Below are 22,363 nucleotides of genomic sequence, written 5' to 3' on the forward strand. Positions count from 1 at the left end.
ATAATTTAATCTTGCTACAGTGTTATAGGGTGGTTATTAAAAATCTGAGTTTCTAGGTGAGGAAGTTGACATCAGGGAGGTCCGAAATTGCAAAACTGGGACTTGAGACCAGGTTCATCTAACTTCAAAACCTGTTATCTGAAAGGATTCTAAAAATGCAAACCTCAGAGTGCATGATGATGTAGAATATATTATCACATCACATATCCAGCTTTGCTGAAGAACAGGGTGTTCTGCACAATATGAGGCATTGAATATAATTGATTCCTACACCAATACTGATTTGTTTGGCATTTGAGTCTGATTTCAAGTGGGAAAACAGAAGTGTTGTTTGTAAAACTTATGAATTAATAAGTTCTGAGAATCAAAAGGACTGACCTCAAACAAATTCAGGAAATTATATTTACTCTTATTTCTGTCTTAGTCCTGGACAGTTGACATTGCTAGATAAGTTTCAAACTACTACACAATTGCTGAGAAAATTGGGGTGGTAGGAAAAAGAGGAAACTGATTTCTATTAGTAAAACTAGTTGATGACCCATAGAGACTGCTCAAACTTCGAGTGGGTTCATATTTATAGGAATAAAGATGAGAGACCTCCAAATCTTTTCCTGATCCAATAAATATTTTGTTTATAAAATATCTGACATTAGAAATGTGTAGGGGTGGGGAGAGCAAACAAAAATGCTGAGACAAAATAGGCCAGAGCATCCAAATGTAATGTTGACCTTTGATCCTTCATCTCCATTGCTTAAGATTTTATTCTCCCAATTGTCTTAAGAGGTCTTAAGCAACAAACATAAATGTTCAAAAAACTACACAGCTCTGTTAGAGCCAGGCATAGCACTTGACTTAGTATCCTTCCAAAGCGAAATTTTGCAGATAGACAACACATACTACATAAAATGGTGTTTCCTCTTGCTCATTTTAAATTTACCTCCCATTAATTTCATTGCCTGTTCCTTCCCAATTGTCAAGCAAAAACAGTATGATCAGACTTCATCAAAATAACTTAGACCACTTAAATCAATGTGTATTAGACTTTTCTTCTTTCTTTGCCAGGGTACTCTGGAATTTTATGCTCTCTTTTAGTAACTGCTCTTCTCTGGTACTAATTGACTGGTGCATTTATCATGACCTGTATTCCAACTGACACACTACAGCAATTCCTGGGAATACAGTGAATTTAACATTAAGATTGTAAGATCAGCTGACATTCTAAGATTCTTACAGACAGGCCTTATATGTATTTATCTTGGTATGACCACAGCAGCAAACACAATGTCTGCATCACAATAGGACAAGGTGAGAGCTAAAATGTAATATGTATCTGCATATGTTAGACTTCTATGTATATGCCATCGTGCATCTCTACACTCATCCTCTATTAGTATTCTCATTTCTGTCAATGGGGAAACTGAGTAAGTCGCCTAAGATCAAGCAGCTGGTAAATAACAGAGCCAAGATTTGAATTCATGTCTGTCTGACTTTTTTTTTTTTTACCATGTGATTTGCCAACCACACTCAGTACCCAAAATATTACTTGTGGAATGCCATTTTCACAGGGTTGTTTATCACACCTCTAATTAAACCTAGCCTTGAGAGGGAAAAAACTGCAACTCAGCAAAACTGTAATTCACAACTAGCCTAATGGCCAAGTGGAATGGTACATGCCATGGTCAATCACTTAGCACGTAAGTAGTGTGTGATGAAGAGGTAAAAATTGAGGCACACACAGAGCCAGTCTCTGTTAATAACAATGATTCTTTGGGGACTGAGTCTCCACTTTCATTTTAACTACCATTGTAGAAAAATGATAAATAAAGGCAGTAGGTAGGATGGCAATATGATAGGTAGAAAGAGAATTAAGAAAAAATAATTTGTGAATTTGTTTACCACTAAAATGCCCTTAAGAGGCAGCTTTGTCCAAGTGGCACTTTTAACGTTTATTTTTACTTTTAATAATCATGTTTATCATATTTTTATGGCTCAATGGCACTATATGTTTGAAGAATTTTAGAACATTAATATCCAATGTTACCTAAGTCTAGCTGTGGACTTCATGCATGAAATACCATTCCAGCACAGAAGCACTCCTAGCTTGAATATCCTCAGTATCGAGGAACTTACTATCACACTGGGCAGCCACTCTGTCTTTGAATAAAGATAGAATGAGTAAAGTTGATAAGAAAAGAAACTCTTACCTTCACATCAATCGAAGATCTGTATTCTTACAATATCCCTGAAATCATTCTGTAAGCAGGCCTGAAAGAATTATGTGGCAACATATGTTGCTAGGCTGGTTCGTTGGGTTTTGGCAAAGTCCTCAGTGTTTGTCAGCATTTCTATGTGAGAGAACTGGCTACATAGTCTATCTTGGAGCTAATATCATACTTGGGTCACTAAACATATGTATGAAATTTTGAGAACTGTTTCTTAATTTTTCAGTTTTAAAATCTAATGCAAACCTGTATTTCAGAAAAAAAGTATTGCTTGACCTTTTTAAAAATTATCACTTAATTAACATGGGGCCCAGCCAAGTTAGAATAACTTCTCACTTGTTCCAACATAAGAGAAACAAGCAAGGTACTCCTACCAGGGTGTCACTTAGACCTGCATATTCTTTTTAGTGATTGCAATGTTACTTCTTAGCCACCCAGGCCAATCCACCATAAAACAATCATTCTCCAACTTTCCTGGTCTTAAGAGTCGCTTGGATTACTTGTTTAAAAGGCATATTTGTTGAGCTCTGCCTCCAGAAATACTGATTTAGTAGCATGGAGCCGAGGAATCTTCATTTTTCACCAGTGCTGGAAGTGATTCTGACGCAAGTGATTTGTAGACCACATTTTGAGAAAAATTCCCTAATGTTAGCAGTTGTAATGATGCAGGTAGTTCATTCAGTTTTGTTTCAGTACAAAACTGCAAGGATAATACTATTGGGTTTTCTAGATATAGGATCATGCCATCTGCAAACAGGGATAGTTTGACTTCCTCTCTTCCTATTTGGATGCTGTATTCGTCCGTTTTTCACACTGCTGTAAAGATACTACCTGAGACTGGGTTATTTATAAAGAAAAGAGGTTTAACTGACTCACAGTTTTGCATGGCTGAGGAGGCCCCAGGAAACTTACAATCATGGCGGAAGGCAAAGGGGAAGCAAGGCACATCTTACATGGCAGCAGGAGACAGACACAGTAAAGGGGGAATTGCCACACTTTAAGACCATCAGGTCTCGTGAGAACTCAGCCACTATCATGAAAACAGCATGCTGGGAACCAACCCCATGATCCAATCACCTCCCACTAGGTCCCTCCCTTGACATATCAGGATTACAATTCAAGATGAGATTTGGGTGGGAACACAGCCAAACCATAGCAGATGCCCTTTATTTCTTTCTCTGGCCTGATTGCACTGGCCAGAACTTCTGATACTATGTTGAATAGGAATAAGGAGGGCATGCTTGTCTTGTGCTGATTTTCAAGGAGAATGCTTCCAGCTTTGCCCATTATAAAGAATGAGATTATATCCTTTGCAGGGACATGGATGGAGCTGGAGACCATTATCCTTAGCAAACTAACACAGGAACAAAAAACCAAATTCTACATGTTCTCACTTATAAGTGGGAGCTAAATGACGAGAACACATGGACTCACAGAGGGGAACAACACACGCTGATATCTTTTGGAGGATGGAGGGTGGGAGGAGGGAGAGAGTCAGGAAAAATAACGGGCTTAATACCTGGGTGATGAAATAATCTGGACAACAAACCTCCATGATACAAGTTTACCTATGCAGCAAACATACTTGTATCCCTGAACATAAAATAAAAGTTAAAAAAGAAGAAAATTGCAAGGATGGTAAGATTTGGGGCTCTTTCATAACTTTTCAAATATGTCAACTGAGAATATCAAAATGAATCACCAGCCTTTTTTGTTTGGGGTGTGTTCCTGTGTGTTTGTCGCAAAATTCACATACTTTTCAACTGTGCCTGCCTTACAATAAAATAGTCATTATACCCAGCTGTATAGGCCCAGCTATATACATATATATGTATATATGTGTGTGTATGTGTGTGTGTGTGTCTGGGGGCTCCACACACATTTGGTGTCAATACTGAAGTAATGCAAATATCTCTGTATTGGCTACAAAACTCAAACAAGAAAAATGAATAGATTTGGATCTGATATGGCCTTCCACTCTGGCTCTGAACTTTAGTTGTAGGGAAGAAAATAATACTTAGTAAGAGTAATATATAAAATAGTGACTGTAAAACCAACTATTTGTGAAATAGTCTGCTAAGTATTATGGGATACATAAAGATGATTAACACACAGTTCTTGCCAAATTGGAGCCCACAACTTAGCAGAAGTTGTTAATCACTTTGGTCAGGTGAATGTTTCACTGAATAAGAAATATTAGTATATTAAGTCATCAGATTCTTTAATGTTTGAAGTGCTTCATACTGAGCTCTACATAAAATGGAAACTTTGTGTGTGTGCATGTGTGTCTATATATATACATATTTGAAGACAGGGTCTCACTATCTTGCCAAGGCTGGTCTCAAACACCTAGGCTCTAGCAATCCTCTGGCCTCAGCCTCCCGAGTATCTGGGACTACAGGCACATGCCTAGCACATAGAAAAACTTCACTGGTGTCCAAGATGGCTGAATAGGAAGAGCTCTGGTCTGCAGTTCCCAGTGAGATCGATGCAGAAGATGGGTGATTTCTGCATTTCCAACTGAGGTACCTGGTTCATCTCATTAAGACTGGTTGGACAGTGGGTGCAGCCCACAGAGGGCGAGCTGAAGCAGGGTGGGGTGTTGCCTCACCCAGGAAGTGCAAGGGGTTGGGGGATTTCCCCTTCCTAGCCAAGGGAAGCTGTGACAGACTGTACCCGGAGAAATGGTACACTCCTGATCAAATACTGCACTTTTCCCACAGTCTTAGCAACTGGCAGACCAGGAGATACCTTCCCTTGCCTGGCTTGGCGGGTCCCACGCCCACAGAGCCTTGCTCACTGCTAGTGCAGCAGTCTGAGATCAACATGCAATGCTGCAGCTTGACGGGGGGAGGGGCATCTGTCACTGTTGAGGCTTGAGTAGCTCACAGTGTGAACGAAGCAGCCGGGAAGCTCCAAATGGGTGGAGCCCACTGCAGCTTAGCAAGGCCTACTGCCTCTCTAGATTCCACCTCTGGGGGAAGGGCATAGCAGAACAAAAGGCAGCAGACAGTTTCTGCAGACTCAAATGTCCCTGTCTGACAGCTCTGAAGAAAGCAGTGGTTCTCTCAGCACAGTGTTTGAGCTCCAAGAACAGACAGACTGCCTCCTCGAGCAGGTCCCTGACCCCTGTGTAGCCTGACTGGGAGACATCTCCCAGTAGGGGCCAACAGACACCTCAAAGAGGTGGGTGCTCCTCCGGGACAAAGCTTCCAGAGGAAGGATCAGGCAGCAATATTTGCTGTTCTGCAGCCTCCTCTAGTGATACCCAGGAAACAGGGTCTGGAGTGGGCCTCCAGCAAACTCCAGCAGACCTGCAGCTGAGGGGCTTCACTGTTAGAAGGAAAACTAATAAACAGAAAGGAATAGCATCTACAGCAACAAAAAGGACATCCACACCAAAACCCCATCTGTACAGGTCACCAACATCAAAGACCAAAGGTAGATAAAACCACAAAAATGGGGAGAAACCACTGCAGAAAAGCTGAAAATTCCAAAAACCAGAATGCCTCTTCTCCTCCAAAGGATTGCAGCTCCTCGCCAGCAAGGGAACAAAACTGGACAGAGAATGAGTTTGATGAGTTGACAGAAGTAGCCTTCAGAAGGTTGGTAATAACAAACTCCTCTGAGCTAAAGGATCATGTTCTAACCCATCTCAAGGAAGCTAAAAACCTTGAAAAAAGGTTAGACGAATGGCTAACTAGAATAAACGGTGTACAGAAGACTTTAAATGGCCTGATGGAACTGAAAACCAAAGCACAAGAACTTCATGATGCATGCACAAGCATCAATAGCTGATTTGATCAAGTGGAAGAAAGGATATCAGTGATCGAAGATCAAATTAATGAAATACAGCAAGAAGACAAGATTAGAGAAAAAAGAGTGAAAAGAAATGAACAAAGCCTCCAAGAAATATGGGACTATGTGAAAAGACCAAATATACATTTGATTGGTGTACCGGAAAGTGACAGGGAGAATGGACCAAGTTAGAAAACACTCTTCAGGATATTATCTAGGAGAACTTCCCGAATCTAGCAAGGCAGGCCAACATTCAAATTCAGGAAATACAGAGAACACCACAAAGATACTCCTCAAGAAGAGCAACCCCAAGACACATAATCGTCAGATTCAACAAGGTTGAAATGAAGGAAAAAATGTTAAGGGCAGCCAGAGAGAAAGGTTGGGTTACCCACAAAGGGAAGCCCATTAGACTAACAGTGGATCTCTTGGCAGAAACATTACAAGCAAGGAGAGTGGGGGCCGATATTCAACATTCTTAAAGAAAAGAATTTTCAACCCAGAATCTCATATCCAGCCAAATTATGCTTCATAAATGAAGGAGAAATAAAATCCTTTACAGACAAGCAAATGCTGAGAGATTTTGTCACCACCAGGCCTACCTTACAAGAGCTCCTGAAGAAAGCACTAAACATGGAAAGGAACAACCGGTACCAGCCACTGCAAAAACACGCCAAATTGTAAAGACCATCAACGCTATGAGGAAACTGTGGAATTAACAGGCAAAATAACCAGCTAACATCATAATAATAGGGTCAAATTCAAAGATAACAATATTAACCTTAAATGTAAATGGGCTAAATGTCCCTATTAAAAGACACAGACTGGAAAACTGGATAAAGAGCCAAGACCCATCAGTGTGCTGTATTCAGGAGACCCATCTCACGTGCAGAGACACACATAGGCTCAAAATAAAGGGATGGAGGAAGATCTACCAAGCAAATGGAAAACAAAAAAAAGCACGGATTGCAATCCTAGTCTCTGATAAAACAGACTTTAAACCAACAAGATCAAAAGAGACAAAGAAGGCCACTATATAATGGTAAAGGGATCAATTCAACAAGAAGAGCTTACTATCCTAAATATATATGCACCCAATACAGGAGTAACCAGATTCATAAAGCAAGTCCTTAGAGACCGACAAAGAGACATAGACTCCCACACAATAATAATGATAGACTTTAACACCCCACTGCCAATATTAGACAGATCAATAAGAGAGAAAGTTAACAAGGATATCCAGGACTTGAACTCAGCTCTGGACCAAGCGGACATAATAGACATCTACAGAACTGCATACCCCAAATCTTCTCAGCACCACATTCCACTTATTCTAAAATTGACCACATAGTTAGAAGTAAAACACTCCTCAGCAAATGTAAAATAGCAGAAATCATAACAAACTGTCTCTAAAACCACAGTGCAATCAAATTAGAACTCAGGATTAAGAAATTCACTCAAAACTGCTCAACTACGTGGAAACTGAACAACCTGCTCCTGAATGACTACTGGGTAAATAACAAAATGAAGGCAGAAATAAAGATGTTCTTTGAAACCAAGGAGAACTCTCTGGGATACATTTAAAGCAGTGTGTAGAGGGAAACTTATAGCACTAAATGCCCACAAGAGAAAGCAGGAAAGATCTAAAATTGACATGCTAACATCACAATTAAAAGAACTAGAGAAACAAGAGCAAACAAATTCAAAAGCTAGCAGAAGACAAGAAATAATTAAGATCAGAGCAGAATTGAAGGAGATGGAGACACAAAAAACCCTTCACAAAATCAATGAATCCAGGAGCTGGTTTTTTGAAAAGATCAACAAAATTGATAGACCACTAGCAAGACTAATAAAGAAGAAAAGAGAGAAGAATCAAATAGATGCAATAAAAAATGATAAAGGGGATATCACCACCAATCCCACAGAAATACAAACTACCATCAGAGAATACTATAAACACCTCTACGCAAATAAAGTAGAAAATCTAGAAGAAATGGGTAAATTCCTGGACACATACACCTTCCCAAGACTAAACCAGGAAGAAGTTGAATCTCTGAATAGACCAATAACAGGTTCTGAAACTGAGGCAATAATAAATAGCCTACCAACTAAAAAAAGTCCAGGAACAGACAAATTCACAGCCGAGTTCTACCAGAGGTACAAAGAGGAACTGGTACCATTCCTTCTGAAACTTTTCCAATCAATAGAAAAAGAGGGAATCCTCCCTAACTCATTTTATGAGGCCAGCATCATCCTGATACCAAAGCCTGGCAGAGACACAACAACAAAAGAGAATTTTATGCCAATATCCCTGATGAACACTGATGTAAAAATCCTCAATAAAATACTAGCAAACTGAATCCAGCAGCACATCAAGAAGCTTATCCACCACGATCAGATTGGCTTCATCCCTGGGATGCCAGGTTGGTTCCACATACACAAATCAATAAATGTAATCCATCACATAAACAGAACCAACAACAAAAAGGACATGATTATCTCAGTAGATGCAGAAAAGGCCTTTGACAAAATTCAACAGCCCTTCATGCTAAAAACTCTCAATAAACTAGGTATTGATGGAATGTATCTCAAAATAATAAGAGCTATTTATGACAAACCCACAGCCAATATCATACTGAATGGGCAAAAACTGGAAGCATTCCCTTTGAAAACCGGCGAAAGACAGGGATGCCCTCTCTCACGACTCCTATTCAAAATAGTGTTGGAAGTTCTGGCCAGAGCAATCAGGCAAGAGAATGACATAAATCAATTAGAAAAAGAGGAAGTCAAATTCTCTCTGTTTGCAGATGATATGATTGTATATTTAGAAAACCCAATCATTTTAGCCCAAAATCTCCTTAAGCTGATAAGCAACTTCAGCAAAATCTCAGGATACAAAATCAATCTGCAAAAATCACAAGCATTCCTATACACCAATAATAGACAAACAGAAAGTCAAATCATGAGTGAACTCCCATTCACAATTACTACAAAGAGAATAAAATACCTAGGAATCCAATTTACAAGGGATGTGAAGGACCTCTTTAACCAGAACTACAAACCACTGCTCAATGAAATAAAAGAGGACACAAACAAATGGAAGAACATTCCATGCTCATGGATAAGAAGAATCAATATCGTGAAAATGGCCACACCACCCAAGGTAATTTATAGATTCAATGCTATCCCCATCAAGTTGCCACTGACTTTCCTCACAGATTTGGAAAAAACTACTTTACAATTCATATGGAACCAAAAAAGAGCCTGTGGAGCCAAGACAATCCTAAGCAAAAAGAACAAACCAGGAGGCATCATGCTATCTGACTTCAAATTATTCTACAAGGCTACAGTAACCAAAACAGCATTATTCTGGTACCAAAACAGATATATAGACCAATGGAACAGAACAGAGGCCTCAGATATAACAACACACATCTACAACCAGCTGATCTTCGACAAACCTGACAAAAGCAAGCAATGGGGAAAGGATTCCCTATTTAATAAATGGTGCTGGGAAAACTGGCTAGCCATATGTAGAAAGCTGAAACTGGATCCCTTCCTCACATCATATACAAAAATTAACTCAAGATGGCTTAATGACTTTAATGTAAGACCTAACACCATAAAAACCCTAGTAGAAAACCTAGGCAATACCATTCAGGACATAGGCATGGGCAAAGACTTCATGACTAAAACACCAAAAGCAATGGCAACAAAAGCCAGAATAGACAAATAGGATCTAATTAAACTAAAGAGATTCCACACAGCAAAAGAAAAGGCAACCTACAGAATGGGGGAAAATTTTTGCAATCTACCCATCTGACAAAGGGCTAATATCCAAAATCTACAAAGAACTTAAACAAATTTACAAGAGAAAAACAAATAATCCCATCAAAAAGTGGGCAAAGGTTATGAACAGACACTTCTCAAAAGAAGACATCTATCCAGCCAACAGACACATGAAAAAATGCTCATCATCACTGGTCATCAGAGAAATGCAAATCAAAACCACAATGAGATACCATCTCAAGCCAGTTAGAATGGCAATCATTAAAAAGTCAGGCAACAACAGGTGCTGGAGAGGACATGGAGAAATAGGAATGCTTTTACACTGTTTGTAGGAGCGTAAATTAGTTCAACCATTGTGGAAGACAGTGTGGTGATTCCTCAAGGATCTAGAACTAGAAATACCATTTGACCTGGCCATCCCATTACTGGGTATATACCTAAAGGATTATAAATCATGTTACTATGAAGACACATGCACACGTGTGTTTATTGTGGCACTATTCACAATAGCAAAGACTTGGAACCAACCCAAATGTCCACCAGTGATAAACTGGATTAAGAAAATGTGGCACATATACACCATGGAATACTATGCAGCCATTAAAAAGGATGAGTTCATGTCCTTTGCAGGGACATGGATGAAGCAGGAAACCATCATTCTCAGCAAACTGTCACAAGGACAGAAAACCAAACACCACATGTTCTCACTCATAAGTGAACAATGAGAACACATGGACACAGGGCGGGGAACATCACATGCAGGGGCCTCTTGTGGGGTGGGGAGCTGGGGGAGGGATGGCATTAGGAGAAATACCTAATGTAAATGATGAGTTGATGGGTGCAGCAAACCAACATGGCACATGTATACCTATGTAACAAACCTGCACATTGTGCACATGTACCCTAGCACTTAAAGTATAATAATAAAAAAAAGACTTACAACCAACAGAGAGTTTGAAATATACTTAAATTAAAAGCATTATTAAAAAATTCTAAAAAAAAAAGAAAAACTTCACTGGCATAGTAAAATAGCACATAGGAAAAAATCCTCTCAATTTGCTAAGTCAATATTCTTATAACTGATGTTGCTTATATGTCATTGTTGTTAGATCTGAGAGTGGAAGGAAATAATTTGTAGTTATTATTATAATGAAAAAAATGCAATTATCTAAAGATTCCTATCATTTTCTCACTACTCCTTAAGCACATTTATTCATTATAATGTAGAGGAAGGTTGCCTTACTTGTGGTCTCACCATTCATCTCTTTAAGTTCATTGTTGATTCCAACATCTATGGAACTCATTATTTTGTCAATCTGTAAGAAACAAAAACCATTTAAATGGATTATTACATTCGCTTTTAAAATTGTATTTTAAAATAAGTTTCAAATGAAGGGAGCAAATATTTCTGATGTTATTACCACAGTGTTCCACAGTTAAGAGATGCATAGCGAAATATTTAAAGGGAAGCAAACATCTTTCGGATTGTTTTATTAAAATGTAAAGTATGTTCCCCTTTCTTAAACTTTCAAAATTAGCTTGCCTTTTCTTTGTGTTTCTTGAAATAAACTTTGTACTTGGATAGATTGGTCATTTAGGAACTGTGTATTCTTCAAACTCAGAAGGACTGTAGATAAATTCATGTGACAAAGTCTTTGCTCTCTGGCACCCTTCTTCTTCTGCCTAAGAACATGCATCCCATCTAACTGGTAAATGAGCAGGTTTCAGGGTGTGGAGAGCACGGCCACAGGAGCAAAGTTTTTTGTTTTTTGTTTTGACAGAATCTCACTGTGTTGCCCAGGCTACAGTGCAGTGGCACCATCTCAGCTCACTGCAACCTCCGCCGCCCAGGTCCAAATGAGTCTCGTGCCTCAGCCTCCCAAGTAGCTGGGATTACAGGCATATGCCACCACACCTGGCTAATTTTTGTGTTTTTAGTAGAGATGTGATTTTGCCATGTTGGCCAGGATGTTTCTGAACTCCTGGCCTCAAGTGATCTACCTGCCTCGGCGTCCCAAAGTGCTAGGATTACAGGCATGAGCCACCGTTCCCGGCCTGGAGCAAGTTCTAACCAAATGGTTTGACTAGCCACAAGCTGATTACTGATATCCAGTCACTAGCATCTAGTCATGAAAACAACTTAATTATAAGATCTAAGTTAAATGTTAATTAATCTTGCCTCTACAAAAGGATTTCAGATGTTATTCACTAAATTAATAAATATAAGAAATGGCTATACTTGAAAAACTAACCATCTACTAGTATGGAATTTAAAGGAAGATATGATGATCTAAGCTATAGCAATTTATGGCTTAATGACTCTCTTGATGTTGGCAACCTGAATAAGATAGCAGGTTTCAGAAAGGACAATGGGCATTACTTAAATGTCCCAGTTTGTTCACCCTGAAACAGATGCAGAGATATTAAGTGATTTTCCCAAACAGCTCAGTTCAGAATATCACTATCAGACCATATCCATTTCTAGTTCTCCAAATACTATAATGATCTATTGTGCTTCTAAACCTAATCCAACTGGTACAGTCTTTTCAGAGACAATATATGATGTGTTAGAATGAAATACCAAGAGAGACTGTATGAAATTAAAGACTTTAAGTAGAACTTAAATTGGTGATATTTGAACCTCAAACATTTTTTTTCCTTTATTTCCCTGATAGCTGCAAAAGGGAAATATCAAATGATGTGTGTTTATTGTATGGTGGCTGGAGAAGAGCTAGGAAACTTTATTTACTATGAAGATTCTAAGGAGCTCTTCTGAAAATATAAGATACTTTAAAGAAGGGAGACAAGCTAACAAAGAGTTTGGCAAGTAGCAAAACAACACAGAGCAAAATACCGAGCTTTTTCTCGATTTGTCAGCTGCAGTGCTTGGTAGGACGAGATGTGAATATTCTCTTGTACCTCATAGCTAGTTATTACTTCTGCTTGATATCAATTTCTATGGAAACAATAGATTAACCCACATGTGTGGAACAGTGTTTGTTTTTATACTTGCTGTGAAATTACCATGCATTACCCACAGAACCATTTCATTCCAGTTGGAGCTGTATGCTTTTTTTTTCTCTTGCTTTTGAAAGAGCTAAAAAGCTGAAAATCCTTCCCCCAAACCTCCCTCAACTGCAAAGCCTTATAGGATGAACAGCAAGAAGAACAAAGCTTACTTCTTCCCATTCCGATGTGAAGGATGGTGTTCTTTCAGAATTCCCTTTAGAACTGTGTTCAGCAGTGGAAGATTCACTCCAGTTAACTCTTGATGTTTTCTCATTGGAAGGATAGGCAATGAGATCAGAATCAGATTTAGAGACATTTTTTGACAAATGCATGTCGATCAAGGCTTTAGGCAATGACCTTATTCTCCCCAGAGTACAGGCTCTCTCCACAAATCCCCCTGCGTTCATAACCCACTGGTCCCCATTCCGAGATCCACTCCTGGTTGATCTTGTGCCAACAATGGTATGGTTTTCGAGTTGGTTGCTTTTTTTGTGAAAAATTGTTCTACTGACCACTTTGGGTTTAATTTTCTTCACCAAAGGTTCTGCGTTATTTTCTATTGGAGACTGCTTGAAAGGCAAAGGACTGTTTGCCAAACTGACTTCATCTTGTCCTTTTTCACATTGTTCTCTTTTCCCATAGAGATGAAATGGATTTTCAGGGGACTCACAGGCTGGAGAGGATCCATGGAGCAGGCCTGCAAATTGCCCAGGATCATATTCTTTTGCGGGATCATTGTCATCCTTTCGGGAGAGGTCATCTGCAAAACGAAGGAAGGGATATCAGGGTTTATAAAGGTTCTGAAAGCCACGATATAATAGCAGTGCCCTTATGAACATGTGGGCTATCCAAACATTTCATTTACTGCTACATAGCAATACCTTCACTTTATGAAATACCCCTGACCCCACAGTGCCATGTATAGAATGAATGTATGAGTGTGTGTGCGTGTGTATGCATGTGTGAATCATTCTTTCTGATATACCTTAGAGTTCATTTCAAAAGTATGAATTGTGTATTAATTAATGACTTCATTCACTTCTCCCTTGAACCCAGGGTGTATGTTTTATAGCCAATGAACAAAATTGGGTTTTCTTAAACTCTCACAGTAAATGAATCATCGTGCAGTAGGACACTAGGCAGGTAAGTCAAGGTCACACATAATGACAACCCTCTGCCCTCCCCCCAGCAAATAAATTCAAAAACCAAATTTTGAAAAAAGGTATTATTAAAAGTAATTGAAGTTTAATAATCCTGATATTACCTTAAATATAAATTTAAAATAATTCTATGCAGATTACATAATTTAGACAAAAAAAAATTTGTTCAGACTTAACATAGGCAAACAACGCAGTATCAGAAAAAGAGAGACTCCAATATAAGAAACTAATGTTTAGCTATGAACACAAAGGTAGCTTTTTCTTTCTTCTGTGAAACGGCATTAGCTATTTTCTAATTTCTTCAGATCTTTGAAGATGTAATGCAGAAAAGAAACCAATGATGAATGATAATTTTTATTCCTTTGGATTTTTTTCTAAGATAAAACACACATTTTCTCTGAGATTTAAAATACACCATGCTTTTTGCGACTTAATTTGTCTTTCAAAGACATACTGTGTAAAAACCTGGCCAAAGAATTTAGCAAACAAAGGAAGTGTCCTTTTTTTCAGTGTTCATTTTAATTCATATCAATAGCTAAATATTGCCAAGATGAAAACTTAAATTACCCGATAAGCCCATAACTCACTGCTGCAAAGAACTAAAGTATAGTAAATGTGGTACATATTGACAACAAATCCAAAGTTGATGTGCTGATTCATACTTTCAATAAGTTAATTATTACCATAAACCCCAAACACTAACATTTTTATAAATTAACAAGTAACATTTAATGGGTAAGTGTTATTTACTAGGCACTGAATGAGGAATTATATTTATATCATCTCATTTGACACCCATAACAATCCTATGAAGTGATTATTAATAATAATTACGATTTTGTGATGGAACGAGATGGCCAAAATATCGAATTCTCATATTTTTAAGAAATGGGCAACCATAATAAATCTTATTAGACATTGGCTCAGAAGATGCTACAGGCACATCTGCTCTTTATAGTGAAGATTGGCCCCAGGTGTCTATACTGCTCTCTGCCTGGGAACTGGTGAAAGCAGGTATATTCCTAGCTATGTATCTCTAGACTTCACCCTGGTTCCTGCTTGATTTTTCCAAAGAGAAGATGTTTGCCTGCCCAGCTATCATACCAGCATCCTGAGATTGAAGAAAGAAGAGTGACAGGAAGAGAGATCCAAGACACACGAATCTACAAAAGCAACAATCTGCATCCATCTACTACTATTATACTCACTGTCTTCTCACAAAAACAAAACAGAACGATAAAACCTCATCCCTTTCTAAAATAGCCACACTGTCTTGATAACTCTCTATTTTGTTTTCCTTTCACAACAGAGACCATTCTAGGGGTAGAATAGTGAGTGGATAGTGGGATAAGGCAGCTTTCAATTCTCTCTAAAGACTAGAGTTTATCACTGAGTATGTGCATTTTTAAGAAGTCAAAACTAACACTTAGACAACTTAAGACACAGACATTTCCCCACCTAGTAAGCGATTAAGCTGAGATTCAAATTAAGGTCTATCAGATTCTGACATCCATTGGCCTTGCAAATATATTGCTATTAAAGATAAGCTTTAAAAAAATCTAGGGTTGGTTTATCCATAGGACAAGCAAGTAGGCTCTTCGTAAAGAGCGACATGCTTCTCCTGTTTGTGACTGTATCTGGAATTTGGGAAAAGTGGATTAAAAGCATCAGAGCTTTTTCTTTGTTTTGTTTTGTTTTCTTCTTGGAGATAAGCTAATACTAAGAAGAAAATAAAAACTGGAAACTTGTTCCAATGCATTTTTTTTCCTAGGTTACTTGGATCTCACAGAGTGCTTTACAACATAAGCAGGTTGGTATGGGTGACAATAACGGTGATTAAGGTGGTAGGAAGGAGGAATTCTGAAATAAGGAAGTTTTAGAATTTCATTTTGAAAGTTGCTGAAGAAGGATAAAAGGTCTGAATTTGAAAGGAAAATCGAAAAGAGCTTGCCTATTGTGGGAAAAAGATTCTGTAAATCTCAGCCAAAAGAGTTTCTGACGATGTTCATTATCTAGAAAAATGAGAATTTTAGGGGCGTAATATTATTTAAAGTTTTCTGCAAATATTATTATTAGGTTACCATCCCCTCTGTAGTTTGACTACAATGACTATAATTACCACCCCACAATGCTTTACACTGTCCAAGTCCTCCAATCACAAGCAGTCACTTCTCAAAGTAAAAGATAATTTCATTGTTAGCTTATAAAGCTTAGTTTTTGGAATAGCGGTTCTTAGCATTGTGATGGTAACATTTCTGCCAAGAGTGGTGAAAAGACAAATATTACTTGCTTTTTCCAGTGGCCAAATCCTAAAGATTATTCAAGTCAAAGAAAAGGAGAAGTTGATATGAAGCCTCCTGGAAAGCCTGTGTGGTGGATTGATTGCAGTTATGGCCCCAGTCTGCTCACAGCTCCCTGCAGACACAGCCCTCCCCGTATCCAGTCCTCCCAGGCTGACTCCCTCACAGCGTGGCCACGTGCCTTGTACTGCTCAATCAGACTGCAGCAAATGTGATATAAGCAGAGACCTCTGAAAAGCATGTGTGCATTAGACTTGTTCCCTTGTTGCTCTTGGAACCCTGACACCATGTGAACAAGCCAGGCTGGCCTGCTGGATGATGAGGTGACACATTACCCAGCTGTTTCAAAATGTAGGTTTTATTATATTTTTCAGGTATGTTGAAACCAACAGATCAGGAGACAATTGCTATTGAAAGATAGACGCTCTACTCATTGATCCAAGAGGCATGCCACATTATAGGGGCCACACAGGGAACTACCAGGGTCCATCAGGAGGAGGCTGACAAAGTGAGGGGAGATTGTGGGCAAGAGCCTTTATTATGGTTTCCATGAAAAGAAACACACAAAGCAGGTATAAGCAGGTTTAGGAATGGCTAGTTTGAATAGTTTCAGCAGACTGTGGGCCATAAGATCTGTACCTAGTTGTCTGGTCATTAGAGCAGGTGAATGAATAGTGGCCCAGAGAGTGAGAGCCAGATAAAGGAGGTAATTGGGAGTATGGGCTCTATGATTGTTAGTTTGCATAAGAAAAGCATGCTCTCCAGGGTGAGCTGTTTACTATCTCTAGGAATTAGCTAGCCCCAGGAGGGGCAGTCCCTCCACAGCAAGAGCTCAAGAGACCAAAGCATAAAAATAAAAATACACAAATAAAATAGAAAATAAAAAGACATGGTTAATACATCAGCCAGTCCTGTCACCCCAACCAAAAGCCAGCCAACTTCCACCTATGTGAGTGAGGGCATCCAGGACCTACCAAATTCAGGCCATTCTGCCAATACCACCGACGCATCAGCAAGCACAGCTAAGAGGAGCTGAGGTTTTCCCAGGCCAGAAGAAGACACCCACCAGGATCATGAGCAATATTAATGGCCATTAAGTTTGGGAGGTTTGATATATGAAAATAGATAACTCATTCAACCTATATCCCAAGTTTTAAAGAATTAATATATTCTTCAAAATAAATTCTGGCAATGTTTATATTTCCACATCTGGAAAATGATGATAGTAATAGAACATACCTAAAAGCGCTGTGAAGATTGAATGAAATCATAGAATAATAAATGTGTTAGTCCATTTGGGCTGACATAACAAAATTTCATAAACTGGGTAGCTTACAAACAACAGATATTTATTTCTCACAGGCCTAGAGGCTGAGTAGTCCAAGATCAAGACACCTGCAGATTTGGTGTCAGGAGAGGGTTAATTTTCTGGTTCACAGAGGGCACCATCTTGCCTGGGTCCTCACATGGTGGAGGGAGCAAAGGAGCTCTCTGGAGTCTCTCTTATAAGGTCTCTGTCCTCATGACTTAATCACCTACCAAAAGGCCCACCTCCTATTACCATCACTTTGGGGGTTGGGATTTCAACATATGAATTTTGGTAGAACACAAATATTTGGACCATGGCAAGAAGTAAAGCAGTTAGAACAATATATGCTGCATAGAACACTAAGAATATGTTCCTACTATTATAACAATAATTTTTAATCTATAGGGTTTCATTTTTATAAAGAAATACAGTAATAACTGTATTAGACACTCAATAAAGATTATTTTGACATAATAACCATGTGGGATTTACTCCTTTGTTTCTGTTTGTATATTTTAAAAAGTATACTTTGGAAAGAATTTTTTGTGTTTTCTTACCCTTTCTTCAGACAAAACGGAGGAAAATATACAGATTAAACTGTTGTCATAACTTGTCTCATTTAATTTTACACTTCTCTTTTGACAAGTGGATATTTCATGCCAAGGTACAGAACTAAATATGTGTGAATTCCAATCTGATAGTTATTCAAGGCATCATTAGCATTTCAAAGAAATGTCAGAGTAAATGTCCAATAGGAAGCAGTTCAATCTCTTTTTATCCACCTTTGCTATGATTTTTATCACCTATATATCACCTGATTAACAATAAAATCCAAAATTTCATGCTATGGAAAAATTATAGAAAACAAGTTACTTTTTTCTATTATAGAGTATAACTTTTGTCTATTGGGTCATTGCATCTGATTTAGAAAATAAAAATTTTTCCTATTTTTAAGGATACCGGGGCTGATGTTGATATTAGTAGAAACTGTGAATTTATTTCACAAATATGTATAAAACGTTTCCTGTATATCAGGTGGCAAAGTTTCAGCAGTGTCAAAGGCAATGTCCTGCCTTCATGGTGCCTACATTCCAGCAGAAAAGATGACTACAGGCAAATCAAGAAATGCTATAATTTCTGATGATGGTATGTGCTGTGAAAAAAATAAAGCAAAGTAATGAGATAGAAATGAAAGGAAGATGTTATAAGGCAATTAGGAAATGTCTTTCTCAGGAGCTGACATCGAGCAGACATAGAAATGACTGTGAAAGTGTAAATCATTCAATGTTTTGGGGGAGGATTATTTCAAGGCATAGGAAAGAAGATATGAAAAGTCCCTAAGGCTAGTAAGAACAGTAAGAAGGCCAGTGCGGCTATAATAGAGTGGTAGGGGATTAGTAGAATGGCTGCGATTGAATCAGAGATGCAGGTAGGAATAGGGTTGGGGTGATATGACTTATACTTTTAGGAGATAATTGGTATTTCTGAACATGACAACAGCATAGTGTTCTTTTTAAATTATTCACCTCAATTCTCATAAAAACAAGACACGGGTATAGTAAAAGAATAAAATGAGCACATGATAGCAAAATAAAGGAAAAACACTACAGGTGATATCTCCAGTAAAGCTAAGTATTAAGAAATCCCCATGGCCCTGAAACACAGAGGGGGTGTAGCCAAATCACATGACAGCAGTAGGATCCGGAACTGAATCGGCAGTGGTGCAGCAATAGTGGTGAAGAGAAAGGGAAATTCAATGGCACCTACAAGCCATGGAACCCAGAAATTGCCATCAGATACTGATTTCCCAAAGGAGAGGGTCTTGTGCTAAGCAGGAGGGCGTGCAGTAAAATGTGAGAACAACTAGCAGAACTTGCACACATCTTGTAACAAGACCACAGGAAGTAGCTTACTCCCTCAAGAATATCAGAAATCTCCAATAAATGCACACTTGTAGTAGGCTACAGATCCACTCTGAAGAAAAACTTTTGGGAGAAGAATACATATTGAGCAGGGTGAAAACACCAAAGATGTGAGGGAGAAAAACATTTCATATAATGGGGCAGTAGGGGCCAGGTGCAGTGGCTCACACCTGTAACCCCAACAGTTTGGGAGGCCAAGGCTGGAGGATCACTTAAGCCCAGGAGTTTGAGACCAGCCTGGGCAACATAGCAAGACCTCATCTGTACAAAAAATGTTTAAAACAAATTTAAGCATGATAATGAGTGCCTGTGGGTTCCAGCTACTCAGGAGACTAAGATGGGAGGATTGCTTGAGCCCAGGAGTTCAAGTCTGCAGTGAGCTTTGATCATGCCACTGCACTTAGTCTGGGCAACAGAGTGAGACCTTCTCTAGAAAAAAAAAAGGCAGTGGGGGTGGCATCAGGCAGATGTCCAGTAGAGGGAGACTTTGAATGTAATAGAATAGCAAAGCACAGTGTTCAGATGTGAGAGCACCACTTTGGAAGGCAGGCGCATGGAACTGAAGAACACTGAGGTAGTAGCAGGAAGCCTTCCTGAATCAAGCAGAGAAAAACCTGTATTTCTTAATACTTCATCGTAACTGCAAAGGAGAAGGCCCTTGAGCTGTGAAGGGCTCATGGCTACTGTGGCTCATCCCTGCTCCCATACAGGAACCTCTTCCTAATCCATGACATCCCTTCTCATTAAACGTGGGAAACAAAAAAGGATTTAGATAGAGGGCAATTTTAGGAACAAAATAAATAATGACAGTAATGGATTATAACCCACTGAATAAAACAGAAAGACACGAGCCCATAAATAAACAAATGATTTAAAAGTTTGACTAGGAATGGGAATCTTAAATAATTTCAAATTGCCTCCCCACAAAATACTTATTAATTAGAAAGAGGAAAAAGAGACACGCTACAGTGAAGAAATCTGGGAGGCCCTATCTTAATCAAATGATCAAAGTGAACAATATCAGTAATGGAACAAATCAAAATCATATCCAGTGTGGTAAAGATGCAATGAGAAAAATGCAGAATCACTTTTGGATTTTCCTGCCAAAGATGTACAACCTAAATCTAATTATATAGGAATATCAGAAATATCAGAGAAATCCAATTTGTGGGCCATTCTACAAAATAATTGGCCTGTAATCTTCAGAAGTGTCAAGGTCATGAAAGTCAAAGAAAGTCAAATGAACCCTTCCAGGCTGAAGAAAACTAAGGAGACATTATAACTAAATGCAACGTGTGATCCTGAACTAGATCCTTTGATCATAAACAATATTATTGGGGAAACCAGCAAATCTTGAAGGAGGTCTGAGGAATAGATGCTAGTGATGTATTAACTTTCTGATTTGGTTGCACTGTGGTTCTGTGGTTGTGTAAGAATGTACTTACCTGTAGAAAATATACACTAAATTAGTAGTTATCAAAGTGTAGTCCAGGGATGCTTGGGGTCTCCAAGATTATCTCAGAAGTTTCATGAGGTCAAAACAATTTTCAGACTAATACTAAGACATTATTTACCCATTTCACTTTCATTATCTCATGAGTGTACAGTAGAGTTGTTCAGAGGCTACATGATGTGTCTTTTCACAGTGGATATATGTGATGCCTCTATCTCAGCTGTAGGAACTGGCACGCTATTACTTCTTGACAGAAGAAAGTCATATGTCTAAACCTAAAGTAAGTGGAGTGAGGATGTAAATGGCCACCTATGCTACTGCACTGCAATGTACCATGGCAGAAGAGAGAGTAAAGAACTGAGAACACTAATCTCATCTTAAAAATAATGTTTGCTCTAAGTTTCGGGTAGATGCCATTTATTAAGTTAAATGTCTTATCTTCTAAGGTTGCTGAGAATTTTAATTGTGACTAGATATTGAGTTTATAAAGAATGTTTTTCTGCATCTATTCAGTTATGTAATTTTTCTCCTTTACTCTGTTAGTGTGAATGACATTTGTACATTCTCTAATGTTAAACATTAGATATTAATGGGATACCAACAGGATAAACTCAGTGTGGTCATAATGAACTTTCTTTTTGGCATCCTGCTAGATTTGGTTTGTTAGTACTTTGGGATCTTTGCATCTATGTTCATGAAAGAAATAGGCCTTTGGTTTTACTTTTTTATTCTGTCTAGTTTTTACATGATTACTCACCTCATAGAAATAGTTGGGGAAAATTTCCAGTTCCCTAGAAGAGTTTATATAAGATTGGAACGATATGTTTCTTGAAAGCCTTTATATTTACTTTACCTTTAAAATCATCTAGACTCAACATATTCTTTGTGGAAAGATTTCAAATTATTCATTAAATTTATTTAGTATAGAACTATCTGGAGTCTCTATACCTTTTTGAAGTTTTTTAAAGTTATAATTATCTAGAATTTGTCTGATTTTTCTCAGTATTAAAATTCACTGGTACAAAATTATTCATTCTTCTTTCTTAACCTTTGAATGGTTTTTTGTATCTGTAGATTTACCCCCTTTTCTTTCCTAATAGGTTTATTTGTGCCTTTTTATCTTGATCATTTTGACTGGAAAGTGCATCCATTTTTTTAGTGTCACCAATGATTCCATTTCTGGCTTTGTGAATTAATATTACATATTTGTTTTCTATTTCATTCATTTCTGTCCTTTACTATTTTCTTTCTATGCCTTTTCTGGATTTATTCTATTATTTCTTATAAAATTTCTTAAGTTGGCATTTACCTCATTAGTCTTCAGCGTTTCTTCTTTTCTAATATATGCATTTAAAATTTCTAACTTCCACTTTATGCTGCATTCATCACATTTGATATTTA

The 22,363-nt window shown here is 38.2% G+C and overlaps 1 protein-coding gene across 6 annotated transcripts in view; it reads right to left on the reverse strand.

Moving 5' to 3' along the window:
* ANKS1B (ankyrin repeat and sterile alpha motif domain containing 1B) overlaps positions 1 to 22,363 on the reverse strand; it is a 1,254,535-nt gene that overhangs the window by 497,486 nt on the left and 734,686 nt on the right. For all 6 annotated transcript variants that reach the window (XM_019038847.3, XM_019038842.4, XM_019038845.4 and 3 more), the window contains exons 13-14: positions 12,989 to 13,578; positions 11,053 to 11,125 (exon numbers count right to left, since the gene is read on the reverse strand). In XM_019038847.3, the coding sequence (XP_018894392.2) occupies positions 11,053 to 11,125; positions 12,989 to 13,578 (663 nt within the window). The remainder of the gene's footprint in view (positions 1 to 11,052; positions 11,126 to 12,988; positions 13,579 to 22,363) is intronic.

The sequence above is a fragment of the Gorilla gorilla genome, chromosome 10 (genome assembly GCF_029281585.2).
Source record: "Gorilla gorilla gorilla isolate KB3781 chromosome 10, NHGRI_mGorGor1-v2.1_pri, whole genome shotgun sequence".
In the NCBI taxonomy this organism is placed as follows: Eukaryota; Metazoa; Chordata; class Mammalia; order Primates; family Hominidae; genus Gorilla; species Gorilla gorilla.